Source organism: Mauremys mutica, chromosome 6, assembly GCF_020497125.1.
Source record: "Mauremys mutica isolate MM-2020 ecotype Southern chromosome 6, ASM2049712v1, whole genome shotgun sequence".
Taxonomy (NCBI): domain Eukaryota; kingdom Metazoa; phylum Chordata; order Testudines; family Geoemydidae; genus Mauremys; species Mauremys mutica.
The window spans coordinates 39,966,846-39,989,262 of NC_059077.1; the positions used below are offsets into that span (position 1 = coordinate 39,966,846).

General features: G+C 43.4%; 2 protein-coding genes across 17 annotated transcripts in view; one reads left to right on the forward strand and one right to left on the reverse strand.

Annotated features, from left to right (window-relative positions):
• Positions 1–22,417, forward strand: part of ERBIN (erbb2 interacting protein) — a 250,944-nt gene that overhangs the window by 202,348 nt on the left and 26,179 nt on the right. For all 5 annotated transcript variants that reach the window (XM_045022267.1, XM_045022272.1, XM_045022269.1 and 2 more), the window contains 5 exons: positions 334–504; positions 1,373–1,555; positions 5,238–5,352; positions 8,726–8,903; positions 9,848–11,387. In XM_045022267.1, the coding sequence (XP_044878202.1) occupies positions 334–504; positions 1,373–1,555; positions 5,238–5,352; positions 8,726–8,903; positions 9,848–11,387 (2,187 nt within the window). The remainder of the gene's footprint in view (positions 1–333; positions 505–1,372; positions 1,556–5,237; positions 5,353–8,725; positions 8,904–9,847; positions 11,388–22,417) is intronic.
• LOC123373324 overlaps positions 1–22,417 on the reverse strand; it is a 73,722-nt gene that overhangs the window by 4,758 nt on the left and 46,547 nt on the right. For 3 of the 12 annotated variants that reach the window (XM_045022302.1, XM_045022300.1, XM_045022301.1), the window contains exons 3-5: positions 18,581–18,818; positions 17,754–17,840; positions 16,516–16,872 (exon numbers count right to left, since the gene is read on the reverse strand). In XM_045022302.1, the coding sequence (XP_044878237.1) occupies positions 16,575–16,872; positions 17,754–17,840; positions 18,581–18,818 (623 nt within the window). In that variant the 3' untranslated portion in view covers positions 16,516–16,574. Of the gene's footprint in view, positions 1–4,230; positions 4,538–16,515; positions 17,841–18,551; positions 18,819–22,417 lie in introns of those variants that run through there. The other 9 variants (XR_006580655.1, XR_006580660.1, XM_045022304.1 and 6 more) reach the window with 8 other exon arrangements.

Here is a 22,417-nt window from a genome sequence, read left to right on the forward strand (position 1 = left end):
TATGATGCTTTGAAAAAATTCAAGACAGTAGTTGGAAAGAATCATTGGCTTCTCACAAGGATTAAGGACTGTATTTTGAGTTTTCTATAAATATATGACAAGGAGAAACTGCAACCACTTTAATGGGACAAGATGGGGCATGCATTAGACAACAAACTGTTTTCCGGGACTAGCTAATTTAGCCTCAGCACCCCTGGGTTTATCCAGGTATAATTGAAATGGCAAAATAGATATGCAGGGTTTGTTCTGTTAATTCCTTCTTGTCAAATTCATATTTGATTGAATATTCATGTTTTAAGTTGTTTTGTTTCTCTTATTTTCTTTGTTTCTCAGGAGGGTAATTTGAAGAGATATCCAACACCATATCCTGATGAACTAAAGAATATGGTCAAAACAGTTCAAACGATAGTACACAGACTAAAAGATGAAGAAACCACTGAAGATGGTGGCAGAGAGTCAAAGAAAGAAGGCCAGCAAGTTTCAGTAAAAGATGTGGGTGTAAAGGTTAGAATCAATATCCTCCAGTTTTGACAGCTATCCCAAAGATCTGGAGTATGATATTGCATAACAATATATTGATTTATTTCTTCTAATTCAATCTCTTTTTTTGAAATGTTTCAGTGAGGGAAAAAAAAGTCAAATTAAAGATCATAACCTGTGTATTCAGTACTTTAAAAGAGCCAGTTATAAATGGCTGCTTTGTGTTAGTAATAGTTGCTGCCCTCTGAATGACTCTGCTTAGGAAGCAACCCGAGTGACTTGCTCCTGAGGCCAGTATAAATTAGACATATCACAAAAGTAGCTTGTTTGATCTTCCAAAAGATACACCTCCATCGCCTTTAAGCATCCCTTATTTGCTGACCCTCAAATTGGAAATCAGAATGATCACAAAGGGCTCTGCTTTTCTCCCATCTGACCAGAGGGTTTATAGGAAAAGTTGAAAAAGGCAGCAGTGGTGAAGCATCTAAGGGATCCTTTACTGGCTGAAACATGTTGATTCTGCTTGGTGGTAAGGTGGAAGAACTGTGCTGACAGCTGCTCACTTCTTTCATTGTCAGTCCACCTGTGTGTGTGGTAGTGTGTTTTGATTAATGTGTTCACTTATCTGCCAATCTAATAGGAATGTATTGGATAAAATAGGCCTTGGGGGGAAAAAAAGTTTATAATCAGCTGTCTTAATAATCTGAAAGGTATTTTCTCTCCAATTTGCTTCACAGTCAAAATTATGAAGTTTTGAAGTTGTCTGTTTGTCATTGTATGGTTTTCCCAAAATATAAAATGTTAGCTCTAATTATAAAATATTAATAATTATGAACCTTTGCAGGGTGGTTCTCCACTAATCTTTTTTTTTTTTTTTTTTTTTTTACTCTAGACTTCAGAAATGGCTTCAGCAAAGAGCAAAACAGAAGACGGAGAGAACTATATGATGGAAAACTGCGTGCAGAAGCCCACTGAACCAGAAGCTGAGCACAGCACTGGAAATTCACAGATGACTGCACATGTTAAAACCTTAGAGAACACGAAAATAATTGTCAACCATGAAGATACGCTTGAGGTATGGCTGTGTGATGAACACCATGGCAGTAAAAGAATTGCGTTCGTGTCGGATTGAATCTGCTATTCTGAAAGATAGCAATGAAAAATTATGTTGACAATAGCAGAAATGCCCATCCCGTTAGCATTGCGAGCATTTGGGAAGTAAGTATGGTTATTAACAAAGTAATGCAATGTTTTTCTCATTTCAAATTATTTTGAAATAAGTTTTTTATCTGCATTTATTTGGAGATACAGATTGAAATATATGTGAATTTAAAAAAAAAACCCACTAAAAACACTGACATAAATGTGTGGTCTAGAGGGTGTTAATGTTGGTACTGATTTTCTGCTTCCCCTTAGCTATATCTCCCTTTTTGTTGCATAGGTAGTTGTGGCTACAGCTGTCATTTAGATATCCAAGTATCTGATTTGTGGGAGCAGTCTGAAACTTAGACTTTCAAGTTGTCCCTACACATTTTAAATGTAAAAAGTAGACATGTTTTCAAATATCTGTCTCACTGTGATTAATAGAGACATCTACAGTAAAGGAGGTTTGAATTTAATTTAGCTGTTGTGAGTTTATAAACCTGCTGGCTTTTGTTTGATTCAGGCAGAGATCTTGAATTCCTGTAATCTTTGTATTAGATGTGTGATGAGTCCCTCATCTCTTTCTACATAGGACCCGCTAGAGAGACATGACATAAACCAGGGGAACTTACTAGTGAACAAAATTACTTCAAATCACAATTTTTAAACTGTATTTTTTCATAGATTAAGTGCAGTTATGTGTGTTCATTAAATAATGAACAATATATATATTGCACATTCTCAGAAGCCACCCTTTGGGAATCATGGACAGCTGTATCTCCTTTCCCAGTAGCCTGTTCTTAGTTCTGACAAGCCACTGCAAATGTTTCTGAAAAATGTTATTTTTGACATTTTAAAAAAATGATTTGGTATCAGAGCAACAGATTGGGTATGGTGGTTTGTTCTGACGTTAGTGTAGGGAGTGTCCTGAGTAGATGGTGCAGTTTCTTAGTGTATTCCTCAGTGGGATCTGAGGGAAGTGGCCTGTAGAATTTGGTATTGGAGAATTGTCTGGCGGCCTCCTTTTGGTAGTCAGACCTGTTCATGATGACAACAGCACCTCCTTTATCAGCCTCTTTGATTATAATGTCAGGTTGGTTTCTGAGGCTGTGGACGGCATTGTGTTCTGCACAACTTAGGTTCTGAGGCAAATGAGCTACAGGCATTCATGGCTGAGCCCCTGTATAACCACTTTTTCATTGACAAAGTGGTGGCCCTACAGCCACATCACACTTTTTGTTTTGTTTTGTTTCCTCTTACCCAAATGATTTACTTACCAGTGTTCTTTTCTTAACTGCACTTGAATGCCGATGAATAGCAACTTCACGTGGATATGAGACGGTACTTTAGTATCTTACCCAGAGAGAGATAAAACTTTTCAAGCATCCCCTCATTTTTTTGTTTTCTATGAGGATCGAATGAAAGTTCAGGCAGTCTCTGCACAGGTGATTTGCAGGTGGATAGCTTCCTGCATTATGACAACATACGAAGTACCTTAGACAATGCCTCCACAGAGATTACAGGCTCATTCAGTGAGTGCCTAAGTAATGTTGGTAGTATTTTACCAAGTACTGTGCTGTTACCATTGCAACTAAGTCAGATGCAGGAAAGCAGGGGAAAGCAGTCCTACAATTGTTACTTAACTAGATTCCGAGCCTCATTTCCTAAGAGTTCTGCATGTGAGTCACCTGAGGGGAACATATGTCTGTAACCACTTGAAGGAAAAATGGTTATTTACCTATACTGTAATTGTTGTTCTTCAAGATGTGGGTGCAGCCGTATTCCACGACCCACCCTCCATCCCCTCTGCATTGGCGTCTCTGCTCTTCATTTTCGGTGCAAAGGAACTGAAGGGTTGGGGTGGCACTGCACTTAGCCCCTCCCCAGGCTATTTACGGGCACAAGCACCACCCTTATGGGTCCTGCTAAGCAAAGTTCTTTGGTGTACTGGGCATTTGCACACCTGAGTAGAATTACATGTCTGCAACCATATCTCAAAGAATAACAATTCTAGTACAGGTCAGTAACTGTTTTATCTGCTGCATTAAAATCTAGGGGAGAGTGATAGAGATAGTTAGAGTGAGTGACTGTCCCAATTGCATTGAAACACATTTCTGTTTTTGGGGGCTAAGTTGTGTTTGCTGGTCCTCACAATAAGGCTGTGTCCTTCCTTACTGCAGCCAAAGGCACTGTGGAATAGACTTGTCAGTCAGTCTGCATCATGGAAGAAGAGCCCCCTGTAGCTCCTACCAGAAGTCCTGCAGCTGAAATATCCTGAAACTCCTAGCAGGAAGAAATCTATATCAAGAAATGTTAAATTTACAGGTTTCAGTTTCCAGTCTCCCTACTAGAAGGATTTTGCAGTATTTTTAAGAGGAAACAGACTCCCCTGAAAGTCTACTTCATGGAAGGAGATTGTTTGTTTTTTTTCTTAAAGAGCAAACTGATAGCAAAATAAAGAAGTGACTCAAAAAGAATTATGGTGCTCAGCTGCATCTGGGCAAGCTGCTATGGCCTTTAATACCTTCGCAAGAGCTCTTTTAGCTTGGTGTGATTAAATAAAAGACAAGCTGACATCTGCCTTTCACAAAATCAGTCAAGCTGAAACTTTATTTGTTTAATCTCCTTGTGTAAAGTTAAATGTTGTTCTCCTATAAGTCCCCTGGTTTCAAATATCACTTTAAAAAAGTTTCTTTGGCTGTATCTCTGGAAAGTGGATGCTTGTGCAACTGATACTGCCCCCTCAAAGTTTACAGGCATCAATCAAGCTGCTCAGTAATAGGCTAGAGAAGGAGGTAGCCAAACAACACAAAAGGAAAAACATATATTGCCTTCTGATTCTCACCCTGCTCTCCTCCTGTTCCATCTCTTCACATCAGAAAGAGGTTGAATTTTCAGCTTCTCAGACTGAACCCTGACCAAAAGAAGCAGAAAACATTTTCCCTTGAGTATTCACCTTAAAACCTAGGTTCAGACCTCAGACTTCCTAGCAAATACCTGCCCTATGAATATAAATCTGAATTCAGTTTACTACTTCTCCACACTTTGAGAATATTATTAGATCATAATAGAAGTGCCCAGAAAAAGGGGAGAGACTAAACTATCAGACTCTGAAATTCTGCAAAATATCCAAAGGCTTAGCTAGTTTCTGTTCCTCAAAGTGATGCCAAAATATCATCACTTTTTGCCTCAGGATTAACTAGATTGCAAAGTGGGGGGCACTCTCAGGTAGGAGTTTGAGCCCCTGCAGCCTACCTATAGGCTTTCCTTACCACACTTTGTTCTGCTAGAGCTGCCATTTTAGATTTTCCAAAATCACTTATGATTTTGAATATCTGTGTTTTTGGGTGCCAACCTGAGACACCTCAAGTGGCCTGATTTTTTTAGAAAGGGCTGTGCTTCTGCCCTGGTGTCTCAAGTTCGGCAAACAAAAGTGGAGGTATCCAAATCATTAGTAACTTTTGGAAACTTAATTATGATATAAGCATTCATTAGTGCTATTTGTAATATCTGGGATTTCTGTAGGGTGGCAATTTTTATAGCATTCATTTAACTTTTTTAAGCAACCCACTACAGATTTACAGCATAAACATTATTTGTTTTTCCTTTGGCAGGAGTCAGAAGAACTCTCTTCTGATGAAGAGATGAAAATGGCAGAAATGCGCCCACCGCTGATAGAAACTTCCATTAACCAACCAAAAGTAGTAGCACTTAGCAATAATAAAAAAGGTTAGATAGATAACAAAACACACAAAATCAAGAGTACTGTTATATGGTTCTGAGGATTGTTCATTTTTCTATTATTGAGTAAATACCTAGGTATGGCAGAATTTGATTTTGATTTTTTTGTAAATTTGGTAGTTAATAGTGATTTATTTTTAACTCCCCCCTTCCCCCCAATTTTTATAGATTTTAAAAAAATACATTTCACAGTTTTGCAGCAGGGGGCACCCTATGTTGTCATAGGACTGTGTCAGCAGGGCTGCAGAGCGCCCTCTACATGGCTGGGATACAGGGTCCCTGTGGGTGCAAAGTATGGGGGGAAGCTGCACTCCCTGATAGCTATTGATGGATAATTTTTTCCATTGATGTCTGTGTGTCAGGTAAAATCAACGTTTACTGATGACTGCCAATTTAAATTGAATCCTGCCAAGCCTATAAATATCCCATTTTTGTGGAATGAATGAAAATGTAAACTGCAGAAAAAAATGGAATTTGCCACGTGACTCTTTGCATCCCAGACTGGTGCTCATAAGTCCAAAGCCACTTTGTTCTCTCTTTCTTTCAAGAGGAAACTTTGTATTATGAAATTTGTTAGAAGAACCAGAATTGGTTCTCTGGAGGATAATTGTTCTAGCCAGGGCAACCATTTTGTCAGAAGTGTAAGGGCTAGTCCAGCTTTTTGGGACACAACTTTTAAAGGTTAGGAAAGAGATGGCTCTTTGCCCATTTTGTATATTCTCCTATGTTGCCCAGTCCAGTTCCTTTCAGGGCAAGAAGCACTCTGGAACACTGTATAAAGGGATGAGGGTTAATGAGACCTTATGGATCTGTAGGGCTTTGCCCTGCTTTGGACCACATAACATTCATCTACTCGCATGCGGAAGAAGTGAGAGAAAGGGAGATGATCTTGATAGTTAGCAAAGCCTTCTCTGAGATCTGACGTCTAGTTAATAAAATGAGCCAAAAACTCTCTTTGTCCCAGGAGCCAGAGGCCAGGTTGGCAAATTAATTCCTGCTGGTGCCTGAGTTAGTCTCTTGGAGCCAGATTTTCAAAGTTAGGCAAGGTGAATTTTATATGTACATTTGCCTGTCTAATTTATGTGTATGAAACCTGACTTGCTTATGACTGGCTAGTTTGGTGCCTAGTAGGCCATGCACGTAAATGATTTCTACTTGCTCACCAGGTATTTGTATGCATAGGTTAAGCAAGAACAAATGTGTGCAAGAATACATGCCTTACTTAGGTCTTCATGAAAATACTAGAGTTCTGTTTCTGGATTATAGTTAGGCATAAAAACATTGTTGATCTTCTCTTGCTATATTTATAAAACTTATTCTGCAGAACATAACAGTATTTAGAGCATATTCAAAGGTTTTTCAAAGATTCATTTTCTTCCAGAATATTTTGTTTAATACATAGCTGTGTTATAACTATATACAGTACATTCCTGTTTATCCAGATGACTGGGGGACATATAAAACTTTTGGATAACTTGGCATTCAGATTGTATTTAAATTATGTCCCATAATGGTTTTAAGTATTTGTCTATTTAAGAAAAACCTGACTAATCACTGTCAGTGATGAAGGCTATTGAGACGTTATTAGTGTAAATAATTTGAACAACTGTATTGTCATGCCTAAACTGAACAAAAGTATTGTCAGTGTTAGGCCTCAAACTTCCGGAAGCTTCAAAAAGCAAGCTTTGCAAAATTAGGCTAAAACTAGCGGTCAAAAAACGCTGCAACCAAATAATGCTTAATGCTAACTCCTATGTGGTAAAATAAGTTAGGCCTTCAGGCATAGCTTATAAAACCACATTACCCACAGTCGAAACAACAGGCTATATGGAAATAAGTTATCTCCTTGTGCATAACTTATAAAATTAAAACAATAATTAAATATAAAAGTAACCCTAACCACCACAGTAAACAATTGGCCTACCCTAATTGGTTGGTCTGTTTTAAAACACGTCCAACAAATAAAATAAAAAGTATGAAGGCACAAAACTGTGTGTGAGTGTGTGTTGGTAAACCCAACCAACACCCCCTGAACCAAAGGAATGTGCACTTCTCGACCGTCTGTACCTTGCCAGTGCAAAAATCGGCCGACTAAAGGGTAATGTATTTTCAAACAAATGCAGGGTAAGGTTATAAAGTAAAAAAGTCTGGTTGCTCAAGCTAATTTAATCTGAAGTTGTGTTAACACTACAGTATTAAAAATGGTAGTGTTGGAATCATTTAATCTCAGGTTATATCAATACTGCAGTATTAAAAGTAGTAGTAAAAGCTCAATAATAGTATTAAATTGTTTACAAATAGTAGTAAGTTGTTAATCAATATATAATATCTTTACTTGTACTTGTGCTTACTAAGGGCAAAAACAGTACATGTAAAGTTAGTAGTTAATATGTAGTAGTAGCTTTGTATGTGCTTGTGCCTGTCGTCAGTATAAATTGCCATTTATATTCAATACTAATGCATAATATTACATTCCCTTATAGTAGTAAGTAACTAATGCATAATATTACCTGTACTTGTGCTTGTGTTCAGTATAACTTGCCATTTATATTAATCCTTATTCAATGCTGGTCTTTAATTTTTCTTTTCCTATTCTGTTTGCGTTGCATTTATAGCCGTAAGTCATTAAAAACCTTTCTTAAAAAATAATCAGTAATTTTAATTTTTCTTATACGGGCACTACTCAACCTCATTACCTCTGTGTTGGGTGGTGGAAAGTAGCAATCACCCGGGGCCCAATTATGGTACTAATGCATGTCCCCCTCCCTTTATCTCCGCAATCAGCAGATGATTTACATAGGGCTTCATGAGGGGCACACTGGATTCAAATAAATGGAATTATATCATAAGGTTAGGAAGTAGCAACTTTGTATACTGCTACATTACCATTTTTCTCACATACGAAGCTGAACACTTGGGAAAAAAGCTAATAACATTTGTGCAATATAAGCACTTGAAGGGGGTCTAAAAACAGAAACATGTGAAACATAATTTGATTGATGGCCTTTGGAAAAGATTATATAATGTAACGTTGGTACCTGGCCAATAAACCTTAAAAAGAGCACAAGTTGAATTTCACTAGTGGACAAAGTACTGGCTGCACTTAACCAGCTGTTCCTTAAAAAGGAACCATTGCTGACAAAAACAGAAATTCCGTCAAATTATATGAAGCAAAACTGAACTTTGCAAAGGCAATTAATAATAATAATAATAATAATGAATAATGAATAATTATTTATAGTGTTAGAGTGTATGAAGAAATTATACTTTCCTTTTTTAGTAATAAGCATTACACGTGAATATTTGTTGACTTTATAGAAGATCAATATGTGCATGACTAAACTTAAAAATTTTGTTTCAGATAAAGATGCAGATTCCTTATCAGATGAAGCCACCCACAACAGCAATCACAATAACAGCAATTGTTCCTCTCCTTCTCGAATGTCAGATTCAGTTTCTCTAAATACTGACAGTAGCAATGACAGTTCAGTGTGCTCTCCGGACAAAGAAACACGTAGTGCTGCTATTTCCAAAATCAGGTTTGTGAAACCGTTTATAGCAAGGCTATAACAGCAAGGATACCGGAGCAACTACAATAGAGAAACTTGTTGCTTATCTTTTAGTACAAAATTGTTGTAGTAGTCCAGTCTGACACCTTGATTATTGTTCATTAAATAATTAATTTAAATGTTCATATTCTAAAATAATTTTAAATAACAAAATAGGACTTTTATCTTGAAGTGCAACACAAAATAACTTGCCCCCCCCCCCCAAAAAAAAAGGCACCCCAGCAAATTGTAATAGTCAAGAATCTGTTCCCATCTTCTTAAGGTACAATAATTGGATCCTTTTCAACTTTTATTTTTCTACTACCTCTACAGAAAACTTCATCATATCATTTACTATTATTCAGAGGATATTGGAAAGCAAATAGTTTAACGACGCAGGTTGCAAAAAGTGGTTAGATTTCCTTAAATATTGTAATCTATTAATTTAATGGCTAGCAGTCTATAGTTTAGTAATTAAAATATGATATAACGAACTAAAATCAAGGCATTTTTCTCATGCTGATCTTACGTTTAGAAGTATCCAATCAGAAATATGTCATTTTTGTTGCAATAAAATTATAAGTAAAATATTGAAACATTAGCACTGAATTTTTTAGTGGAATTCTGAAATTAGGGCCTGATTTTACAACCTGTTGCTAATACAAGAATTCTTGTTTACATAAATAGTCCATTAATTTCAGTGCAACTTGTCATGTGAGTAAGACTTGTAGGATTAGCCAATTAGTACAGAATGTTTTTCCTAATGGGAATATAACATTATAAATTAGGTCAGCAATTGTTCTTTTGTCTCATCATGCATCCATGGTGTGGGACTTCTGCATGATAATACACAACTTATCTGAACCAGTATTTAAAAATAGATCAATGCTATTGGCAGCCTCTCTGGTTTTCTCAAAGAACTATCTTTTTTTCAGGCAAGAAGATGAAAATTTTAATAGCCTTTTGCAAAATGGAGGTGAATTAAACATCACAGCAGAAGAAGAAATCAATGTGCAAGAGAAAGTTACAAATTTGCCTGAATATGAGTTAAGGATTGAAGAGAGATTAGTTCTAATAGAAAAAGGAGTTGATCTAAACACAACTACTGAGGAATCACACAAATTAGACCAAATTAACATGAACATCAACAAACTGACTACTGAAGATACAATACAACCAAGTGTTATGGAAAGATTAAAGACACAGGAAATAGTGTCGGTAAAGGGCTGTTCAAACTATAATATGAAAGAAGAAACTGAGCACTTGGAAAATAGAAATCAATATTCTAACCTCTGTTCTATAAATAAAGTGAATGGACATTCTGAGAGAGCACCTCAGTCTCCAAAGAAGGCTGAATTGAAGAGAAGCATCACAGTTGACACTGATTCTTCTGTGGATATATGTATTTCAAAGAGCACTGAAGATCTGTCCCCACAGCGAAGTGGCCCTGTGGTGAAATCTCACAGTATCACCAACATCGACACTGGTGCTCTAAAAATTTTTGATATTGTCAATGACAATGGATCCCAAGAGTCCAGCTCAGTGGTAAAATCAGCATCTGCTGGTCCAGATGGAAAAAACATTGTCCGAAGCAAGTCTGCTACTCTTCTATATGACCAGCCTTTGCAGGTATTTCCTGGATCATCATCATCTTCTGATTTAGTATCTTGTACAAAAACTTTGTTCAAGTTTGATTCAAATCACAATCCTGAAGGTGCTAATGTAGTTAGAGGACCAGTGGCGAGTGGTGCACAGATGTTCAGTGTACCTCAGTATAATATCCAATATAGCAGCAGTACAACAGCCAAAGACACCTTGTGGCTCCCAAAACAAAATGCTCAAATAGAACAAGGGAGCTTACCACCTCAGCGTCTATCTAGGTCAGACAGCACAGAAAGCTCTAATTATGTAAAACATTCTGCCAACATGAATTTCTCCAATCATAATAATGTTCGAGCCAATGCTGCATATAACATGCATCAAAGGATGGGTGGAAGACATTTAGAAACGTGGGCTATTCCACCGAATGATAGACTTGTTCCTGGAGCAACCAGAAATACTCTTCAGAGACAGAGCAGCATATCCTCTACAGCTTCCATAAATGTTGGTGATACTGGACCCCCAAGGCGTGCCCAGGTTCCTGAAGGGGACTACTTAACATATAGAGATTTGCATTCAATGGGAAGAGCTCCACCAATAATGTCTGGGCAACCAAGACCTCTTTCTGCAAGAACATACAGCTGTGATGGTCCAAATGTACCTAGACCTCAGAGTGCTCGCCCTTCAGTGAATGAAATACCAGAAAGAACTATGTCAGTTAGTGACTTTAATTATTCACGGACTAGTCCCACAAAAAGACCAAACCCAAGGGTTAATTCTGAACATTCTTTGTTAGACCCTCCAGGAAAAAGCAAAGTCCCTCATGATTGGCGGGAACAGGTACTGCGACACATTGAAGCTAAAAAGTTAGAAAAGGTAAAAAAAAATTGTTAATTTATTGTTCATCTTTCTATCATCCTGTATTATAAAAAAAAAAGCTACGTAATCTGTATTTTGATTAATTTTTCACTTTGTAATGAAAATGTGCTCTGAAATTTTTGTAATGGGACCTGTGAACATTTTTTTCAAAAAATATAGGTAATTATAAATGTATGTGCTGAGTGTCTCTGAGAAATATTCAGATAACTGATGATAAACTTACCCGTCCTGAAAAAAAGGAAAAAAACTTTTTTTTCCGCCCACATCATACTCGTTGGCTCAGTTCAACTACATTAGAATGAAGCATTATGTAACATCATGGCTTCCACCAAGGAGCCTTGCTGGGCTATAGAGCTAGCGCTTAGAGGCTCAGGTAAGTGTTTTTAATTGTAGTGTAGTTTTAAAAAATTATATTCTATTTTGCAAGGTGACTGAAAAGTTAATGGCTTTGTAGTTTCAGTTGCATCTGAGCACCAAAGTCACACTAAGTAGATATTAATCTGGAATCTAGTATTTTGGAGTTCATGTTTGTCAGAGTCTTGAATGATCTTTTGATGCTTTGAGATAAGGCACTTAGCCATCCTGATCATGTAGTAGATCCCAGCAGATTTTGTATATGACTGACCATCGGTGGCTAAGAGACAGTGGCTGATATTTCTGCAACTGCTTTGCTATACCTGGAAGATAAGAGTTGATTGGCATTGTTGAACAATTATATGTCATCACCAAGGGATATGAAGAGAGGATAGCATCTTTCAGGAATGTAGTCATCCATGTTGCCCAATGTATATACAAAGCCTCTTAGGAAAGTATTTTCTAAATATAGGGCAGAGTGTCATTGTTCCGCTGGCGATACACATTTCTTGTCCTTGAAAACATTTTCCTTGGATGACATTTTTGTCAGTCAGATGCATCAAGCTGCTTAATCCTTACCCTCAGGAAGATAAAGTCTTTCTGGTAGGTAATGATTATCATGTTAATATTTCCATCACCTCAATGTCCCTGCTTGTTAAGGGGATTTATTTGAAGATGATAAGCAAAGTTAAAAATCTTGGCATCATACTAGGGTGACCAGAGAGCAAGTGTGAAAAATCAGGACAGGGGCTGGGGGGTAATAGGAGCCTATATAAGAAAAAGACCCCAAAATTGGGACTGTCCCTATAAAATCGGGACATCTGGTCACCCTACATCACACTCAAGCATGACTTTTAAATGGACGTGGAACAAAAGTATTTTTTTGAATCTGCACAGGTTTTTTTCAGGCTGTAATCTTTTTATGTGATAAAATCAGAACAGCAACATTAGCCCTCATGACCAAGAACCTTAATTATTGTAATTCCCTCCTTGTAGGAATAAGTTCTAGACTCTGGCCTCAAGCCTTATCTGGGTAGGTATGTGAGCTCTGATATCATGTACATTTTAAGGATCTCACAATAGTGCTTTTATTGTGGTGGATCCTTGAGTACCCACAGAAACTAAGGACCATCACTACGGCCCTACCAAATTCACAGTCCATTTTGGTCAATTTCACAGTCATGGGATTTTAAAAATCATAATTTTCATGATTTCAGCTATTTAAATCTGAAATTTCACGGTGTTGTAATTGTATGGTATTGCCACCCTTACTTCTGTGCTGCTGATGGCGGGATGCGGTCTTCAGAGCTGGGCACCTGGCCAACAGCTGCCGCTCTCTGGTCACTCAGCTCTGAAGGCAGTGCAGAAGTAAGGGTGGCAATACTGTGACCAGTTGCAGATTACGCTTTTATGGGGCTCTTGGCCAGAGCAAGTAGGGGGCCCCTCCCCACTCCTTCCACCTGCAGTCGCCTCTGTCCCTCCCCACCCACCCCCCGTGTTTCTGCTGGGGAGAAGGGTCGGGGCATGGAGACTTGCCCTGCTCCCCGGCAGAAGCACCAGGCAGGTGGAGCGGAGCAGAGCAAGCCCCCGCCCCCCCAACCCTGCTCAACAGCAGCAGTGCTGGGCAGGCAGAGTGTGGTGGGGGGGCCCCCCAATTGGCCAGTGCCCCTGGGCACAGGCCCCAGTGGCTAATCCACCACTGACCATGACACCCCCCCCCCCTAAAATAACCTTGCAACCCTCCTGGAACTCCATTTTGGGTCAGGACCCCCAGTTTGAGAAACACTGGTCTCCTCCGATGAAATCTGTATAGTATAGGGTAAAAGCACACAAAAAAACAGATTTCACGGTCTGACGCATTTTTCATGGCTGTGAATTTGGTAGGGCCCTAACCATCACAGACCTCCCTACCTTCCACTCCCAGTGTAAGGTGCACGTCTTCAACCTTGCCTTCTCTTGTATAAATACATAGAAGCATAAACATAAAGAACAAAACCAACTCTACCTAAACAAAATACACTACACTTTATGCACCTTCTCCCCGAGGACAAGATGAGAGAATGGGAAGAGCTCTGCCAATAATGTCTTGGCAACAGAGACTTTTTTCTGCCAGAACCTATAGTACTGATGGTCCAAACATACCCAGACCTCAGAGTGCTTATGCTTCAGTGAATGAAGTACCAGAGGGAACTATGTCAGTTAGTGACTTTACAAATGTTAGGCAGGGCACCTAATACATTACTGAAAGACACCAGATACTAGGTGATGAGGGTAGTGTAAGAACCAGTGTGAGAAATGTGTTGCCCTCACAGCTCATCCTTTCCCTCCATGTGTTTAATAACACTATACTTTTTTTTTCCTATTAGAATGGTATTGTGTAATAAATGCTGTCTCCTTAATTCTTATCCTTCCCTTCCACCAGTCTAGTTTAGTTTATGTTGAAACCACTAGGTTTATCTTTTCTTTAACATTTAAGAGGGTGGCTTTATTTTTATAAATAATGCTATTAGTTTTTACAGTGGTTTTTCATTCAGTGGTCTGAGTACAGTGTGGAGATGTCTGTGTGAGAGATGCTTTCTCTTTCTCTGAGAGTGTGCTTTTATAGGTAGCATTTATTTTTATATTGTTTGGTACATGATAAACATCTCAAAATCATGCCATGAATTTCAAAAGAGCCACAGATGTGCTTCCCTGAGCTGGCTTTGAGAGACAACTGGCCAATACAATAGTGAGGAATGTGAAAATCCAGTTCTTCTTCAAGTGATTGCTCAGGTGTATTCCACAGTAGGTGTGTGTGCTCACCACGTGCACCAATGCCAGAAGTTTTTCCCTTAGCAGTACCTGTGGGGGGGGGGGGAGCACCGCTGCGACCCCTGGAGTGGCACCTCTATAACGCACTATAAGGGGAGCTGCACACTCCCCCCACCCTCAGTTCCTTCTTGCTGCCAGTGAAGTTTCCACTCCAGCTTTGCTGTAGCTCTCCTCTTAGCCTTAGTAGTACTCATCTTCTCCAGTAGTTGGATAACTTCTTTAGTTAGTTGCCTGGTGCGGGGCAAGCCCCAGGCTTCAAGTAGTGCGACTCCTGTCGCAGTTCTATGCCAAGAAGCGACCTGCACGCTCAGTGTCTCCATTGCTTGGGTGAGACCCACGTTACAGACCGCTGTAAAATCTGTAGATTGTTCAAGCCTTGAACTAAACGAGAGAGGGATATCTGGCTCCGGGCCTTGCTAATGGAATCTGTGTTGGCCCCGGCACCGGCGCACCATTCGGACATGGCACCGCGTCCTCGGTGCAGAGTGAGACTCCCTCCACCAGCCAGCACCGCTTACCCACTAAGAAGCAGGGAGAGACTCAGCAGCACTGACAAAAAGACAGGAGTGAGGCCGGACCTGAGTTGGGCAGCCCACGATCCCCCTCGGGACCCAGACCTCTGACTCACGCTGAGCAGAATAGCCCGGTCCCGTCCACATGTGCCTGTCCCGTGGTGAGAATGCCATCGACACCGGAGGCTGCACAGGCAGTGCGTGACATCTTCTCCCTTCCGGTGCTGGGTGTGCCGCTTGAGACAGGCATCCGGTCCCGAGGGAAGCTGCCGTTGGGAGCACACCTGCCCTCTCCGGCAAGACACAGTCCCCACTCCGAGGACCATGCGCCACCCCGTTTGACGAGGTCTTCACTTAGCTCGCGTCAGCCCTCCACTCCGCTCAGATTGGCTGACTCGCCCGCGCGGGTGTCTCGAGGGTCCTCTACACCCCACCGGGGGGACAGGCACCGAGACAAGTGGCATCGATGCTCCTCGAATCGTGGCTACAGGAGCAGATCCCGACGCCGTCGTTACAGATGCTCAGGTTCAAGTGCCCGCTCCACCAGATACCACAACCGGAGTTCCCCTCGACAGGCACCTAGGTGTTGTAGCTACGACCACCAGGATGACAATGAGAGCAGCACCTCCGACGAGTACTGCTCCTCATCGTCGAGGTCCAGATCTTGAGGTCAGCACTGACACGACCATAGATGCTCCCGCTGCTCTTACCGCACCGTGCGGTCAACGGTGACCTCGGCTTCGGCACCCAGCCGCCCGTCCCCAAGCTGCACCGCCCGGTACCCAAGCTGGTCAGTGGCAAGGGGCACCGTGGCAGGGGCAGTGGTGTCAATGGGCACTGTGGCCGCAATTGCCTGCCCAGGCGAGACCCCGCTCAGTAGCCAGAGTGTCCCATGCCCTCCCCGCTCCCCGTGACAGAGTCAAAAGTCGACGGGTACCGAACAGGTGGTACCGGGCCCAGATTCAGTCTTGGGGGTCGAACCACCGGCACCTCCTGATGCCCTGGGAGCCGGACTAGCCCCCTCGCTGGCACTGGAGGAGACCATAGCCACCCCTCCGCCCATTCTACAGGAGGACTTTAAGGCTCGTCAAGAGCTCCTCAAGCGGGTGGCCTCAAATCTCCAACTCCAGGCTGAGGAGATAGAGGAACTGTCGGACACCCTTTTCAATGTGCTGTCCTCCTCAGCACCGGGCTGTGTGGCCTTACCTCTCCACCAAGGGGTAGCCAAGATATCGACTGCTTTATAGCAAGCCCCAGCTTCCCTGGCACCTATTTCCAAAAAAGCGAAGAGGAAGTACTTTGTCCTGGCTAAGGGACACGAATACCTGTACTCCCACCCAGCACCCAACTCCTTGGTGGTGGAGTCAGTCAGCCACCCGGAACGCCATGGTCAGCCCACGCCCACCCTCAAGGACAAAGACGCCAGGAGACTGGATTCTTTTGGCAGGAAGGTTTATTCCATGAGCTTCCAGCTCAGGGTGGCCAACCACCAAGCCCTGTTGAGCCACTATGATTTTAACTTATGGGGGTCTCTACCAAAGTTTGAGCCTCTTCTGCCGGAGCGTGGCAAAAAGGAGTTCAAGGCTCTGGTTGAGGAAGGGGCAGCAGCGGTGAAAGCAGCCCTCCAGGCCTCCTCGGACACGGCCGACATGGCCAACACGGCAGCCCATTCAATGGTTTTGGCCATATCTATGCGTAGGGCGTCCTGGCTTCTCCTGTCCAGTCTGTCTGCAGAGTTCCAGTCCTTGATGCAGGACCTTCCCTTTGATGGGAAAGCGCTGTTTGCGGACCAAACTGACGTCCACCTGCATGGGATGAAAGACTCTCGCACCACCCTGCAAACTCTGGGCCTATATGTCCCGCCAGCAAAGGACAAACCTAGGCTGCAGACCTCAGCACCTCCCACTAGAGGCAGATATGAGCCCCTGCATAAGAGACTGAGGAAGCAGAGACACAGGTCCCAACATCAATCCCGCTCAGCCCTGCGACCAGGCCCCTCGAAGGGCAAGAAGCAGGGGAAGAGGCAGTTTTGACTCTTTGCGGGGCGGGGAGCAACCAGGCCTGTTGCCGCGGAAGCCCCCCAGTTAATAAAGTTTGTGTTCTGCAGCCATTTATCTGCATTCCCAGTGGAGTGGTCCCATATAACATCAGACCAGTGGGTCCTCAGCACTATTTCCAGGGGCTACATGTTGCAGTTCGCTTCACACACACCCTCCACCACCCCCTGGAGGACCTCGGGGAACTGGAACATGCCCCCCTTCTAAGCCAGGCGCGCCTCCTCGATCTGGGTGCGGTAGAAAGGGTACTGGTAGAATTCCAGGGCAAGGGGTCTTACTCACGGTATTTCCTGATCCCGAAGGTGAAAGGCGGGCTCTGGCCCATCCTGGACCTGCGGAATCTCAACAGGTTTATGGTCCGTTACAAGTTCCGCATGGTATCCCTGACCTCCATCATTCCCTCCCTAGACCCGGGGGATTGGTTCGCGTCCCTGGACCTCCAGGATGCGTATTTCCACATCCATATTTTCAAGGGTCACAGGCGCTTCCTCCACTTCCTGGTAGGGCAGGACCATTACCAGTTTGCGGTCCTCCCTTTTGGCCTTTCCACGGCCCCCAGGGTTTTTACCAAATGCATGGCAGTGGTGGCAGCCCACCTCCGGAGGAACGGGCTGCAAATTTTCCCTTACCTGGATGACTGGCTCCTAAAGGGCAACTCCCGGTCCCAGGTACAGGCCCAGATACAATTCCTGCTGTCCACATGCGCAGGTCTGGGCCTAGTGGTGAATGTGACCAAGTCCACGTTAGTACTGGTCCAGCGCATACACTTCATATGGGCTCTGCTAGACTCCTTAGAAGCCACAGCCTCTCTTTCCCAGGACAGGTTCGAGACACTCAAAAGTCTCATAGCCTCGGTCACGACCTTCCCTGTGACCACGGCAAGAGTGTGCCTTCAAATCTAGGTTACATGGCAGCATGCACATCCGTGGTGCGGCATGCCAGGCTCAGAATGAGGCCCCTCTAGCTCTGGTTGGCCTCCCAGTATTCCCAGTCCAGGGACAGCCTAGACAAGGTTGTCATGATACCACCCAATGTAGCGGCCACTCTGCAGTGGTGGTCCCTCCCAAGTAACATGCTGAATGGGATTCCCTTCCGAGAAGCCCCTCCCTCACTAGACCTGGTTTCAGATGCCTCAGACCTGGGCTGGGGAGCCCATATAGGGAGCATTCAAACCCAAGGCAGATGGTCGACCTTGGAATTATCCCTCCACATAAACGTCAGGGAGCTCAGGGCAGTATGCCTGGCGTGCATAGCGTTCAGTTTGCACCTTCGTGGGAAGGTGGTCAGAGTCCTCACGGACAACATGGCCACGATGTATTACATTAACAGGCAGGGGACCACACATTCCTTGGCCCTGTGCCGGGAAGCCCTGGACCTATGGGAGTTTTGCATAGCCCACAATATCTCCCTATGGGCCTTCCACCTACCCGGCATGCGCAATATGTGAGACGATCACCTCAGCAGGGTGTTTTCCCGCCAATACGAGTGGTCACTCCACTGGCATGTCGCCCGACAGCTCTTCTGAGAGTGGGGAGCTCCCCGGGTCGACCTCTTTGCTACCACCCAGAACTGACGCTGCCTCCAGTTCTGCTCCAGGGCAGGGACAGAAAGGGGGGCGATCTCAGATGCATTCCTCCTCCGGTGGTCAGGCCAACTGCTTTGTCTTTCCACTGTTCCCACTGATAGGCAAGGTCCTGGAAAAAGTAAAGGCAGACGGTTCAAGGGTTATCCTCATAGCCCCAGACTGGGCCCGCCAACATTGGTATGGGACCCTCCCGCAACTTCTAGCAGCCCCCCCCATGGAGGCTGCCGCTCTGCCCGGATCGCCTCTGCCAGGAGAGGGGATGCCTTCTCCACCCCAACCTGGCCATGCTTCACCTGACAGCATGGTTGCTCCATGGTTAAACTAGGAGGAGGGCAGGTGTTCAGAGGATGTCAGACGAATTCTGCTGGAGAGCAGAAAGCCATCCACACGACGGACGTACCTTGCCAAATGATCTAGGTTCTCTAGGTGAGCAGGGTGCCTCCCCGTCATCCGCATCCCTCCAGCTCATTCTTGATTACCTCCTGTCCCTTAGGACCCAAGGACTAGCTCCTGTCTCCGTCAGGGTACATTCAGCCTTCCACCCTCCAGTGCAAGGTCACTCGTTTTTTTCCCATCAAATGACCTCCCACTTTTTAAAGGGCTTAGATCGTGCATTCCCATATGCCAGGGCCCCGGTCCCGCAGTGCTATCCCGCCTCACGGGTCGTCCCTTTGAACCCTTGGCCACGTGTTCCTGGTCCCACCTGTCATGGAATGTAGCATTCTTGGTGGCTGTCACCTCAGCCCGTCGTGTATTGGAGCTTAGGGCCTTGACCTTGGAACTCCCTTATACAGTCTTCCACAGGGATAAAGTCCAGCTTCGCACACACCCTGCGTTTCTCCCGAAGTGTCTCTACCTTCCATATGGATCAGGACATTTTCCTACCAGTACTCTGTCCTAAGCCCCATTCCTCCAACAAGGAACGCCGCCTACACATGCTAGACATATGTAGAGCACTGGCCTTTTATGTGGACTGAACCAGGCTGTTCAGGAAATCCTCGCAACTGTTTGTTGCGTTGGCAGAGCACATGAGGGGGCAACCAGTTTCCACCCAGCGCCTTTCCTGCTGGATCACCTCGTGCATACGCACATGTTACGACTTGGCAGGGGTTCCCCCGCTGCCTATCGTAAAGGCGCATTCTACGAGAGCGCAGGCCTTGTCAGCCACCTATGTAGCCCATGTCCCTATCCAGGACATATGTAGGGCTGCCACGTGGTCCTCTGTCCACACCTTTTCCTCGCACTTTTTCTTGCGATCATCTCCCACGCAAGGAATGACGCCGGGTTTGGTAGGGCGGTACTCCGTCCCAGAAACCCTTAAACTCCTACCCACCTCCATCAGATATAGCTTGGAGTCACCTACTGTGGAATACACACGAGCAATCACTTGAAGAAGAAAGGAGAGTTACCTGTTCCGTAACTGGCGTTCTTCGAGATGTGTTGCTCAGATGTATTCCACACATTCTGCCCTCCTTCCCCTCTGTCGGAGTTGTCTGGCAAGAAGGAACCGAAGGTTGGGGGAGTGCGCAGCTCCCTTTATAACGTGTTATAGAGGCGCACTCCAGAGGTCGCAGCGGTGCTCCCCCCTCTTACAGGTACTGCTAAGGGAAAAACTTCCAGCACCGGTGCACGTGGCGAGCATGCACACCTACTGTGGAATACACCTGAGCAACACATCTCAAAGAACGCCAGTTGCGGAACAGTTAACTGTCCTTTATTTGCTGCATGTTTTTCTGTCCCTTTCTATTTAAGGCATTCAGCAAATAGCATTACAATTACCATACCTTTTTAAGTTTTTTGGTTTTCAGGTCACTTAAATTATGAGAGTCCCATAAATCAGAAGTTGGTAGTTTCAGGTGTGCTTCTGTTTATAACTCAAAATGGGCTTTTAATTTTGTGAGGAGTTATTCCATACTGTATTCTAGACCTCTGAGATGTATACGGGGGAAAGAAACTGTATTATTTAATTTAGAAGATCACAAGTACATATTCTTTAACAAACGTTCCACAACAAAGAAAGGAAATTCACAGATTAAAAGAATCTGTTGTGTTTAAACATTATAAAGTTTACAAAACAAAAAAAATCAGGAAATACAAACTTAAAAATAATATCGCCATCTTTAATTCATATGTTGCTGCCTGTACTTTTACACAGTAGTATGGGTAAGATCACTGTTCACATTTGCTTTGCATTACCTGACTTTCAGTGGTTTATATAACATACTTATCATTATTTCTATTTAGGATTTTTTAGTAAAAGTTTTCATGAATGATTTTTGTAAAATTATAAATTCCATAGTTTCTAAACTTGTACAAGAATAATCTTTTTAAATTTTAAATCATCAAAGGCTGCCTATAAATCAAGACCAGAGAAGCTAATTCTTGTTTTGTCTGGCTCTTGGACATTTTCGCCTGGTGATGTAAAGGGGAAAACATTTCAAGCAGCAGTTTGCATAAGGGATCAAATGAAAGCCTGATGTCTAGCAAATAAGATTAATGACTAACTTCAACGTAGCAATGAATATGTGTAACCCATTTTAAAGCACATAAGGGATATGTTCCTATCATAATTGAGTAATCTGAAAATATGCAACTAGAGGAAAAATGATAGCTAAGACTTTTTTTGAAATAGATCTTCATATAGAGACTTGAATAGTCAATAAAAATTGTTGGATTGTTCATTACACTGTTACTTTTTTTGTAAGTGGAAGAAAGGCTCTTCTTCAAGTGATTGTCCACATGTATTCCACGTTTGGAGTGCATGCATCCCATCCACACAAGACTGGAATTTTTGTGTGTGTAGCATTGTGAATTGCAGCCACATCTGTGTCCTACACGCACCCGGATGTGCTGTAGCCAAGGTTATAAAGCAGTCCCATTCCTCTATCATGGAGTTGGCCAAAACCTCCTTCACTTCCTCACCCAGGTCCTCTGAAGAGAGAAGACATAAGGAGCACTCTTTGCAAGGTGCTCTCTCTCTGGTCCTGAGCAGATACAGCCTAGGAGGCAATTCAAGGCCCAGATCAGGTTCTGCTGATGCCTCGCCACTGAGCGACCACTGACGAGTCTGGGAAAACTCCCTAGGAGTCATTGATATGCCTGAGATTGGATCAAAGCACTCAGCACTGAAGTCAGCAGTGCAGGAGGGCTCTTCAGACCTCCTGGCATCAGAAAGTGTTCTGATCTAGATGCTGCCTTTGGTACTGAAAATCTCAGCACTGATTGCATCCAGTCCACATTTGACAATACCAGCCATCCTTTCCCCTAAGTGTTCACCTCGGGAACCCATGTTCATGGTACCTACATGGTTCACCAGTACTGGGAGACTTGGCAGTTTCCGATCAGCCTGAGTCTCTATTGCTGTCTTCTGCTGAGAAACTGTCTTCACAGGTTCCGAACCTTGCACCGCAACCACAAGAGCTGCCTGGTCCCTCTGGAGCACCTGAGAGATCTGCTCCACCTGTGAAGGAGATGTATTCCTTCTCCTCCTTGGCCTCAGAGGATTTAGGTGATAGACAACACACCCCAGAACAATATGATCCTACCTGCATCACACCCCAGAATGATATGACCCTAGCCTGCCTGAAAGGACAATCAGAGACCACTCCCACATGAGAGACTATGCAGATGTCTTTGAGCAGTGCCCTGCATGGTACTTACCCTGGCCTGTACCCCCTTTCCAGAATCCCCATGCATTTGTGGTCCTTC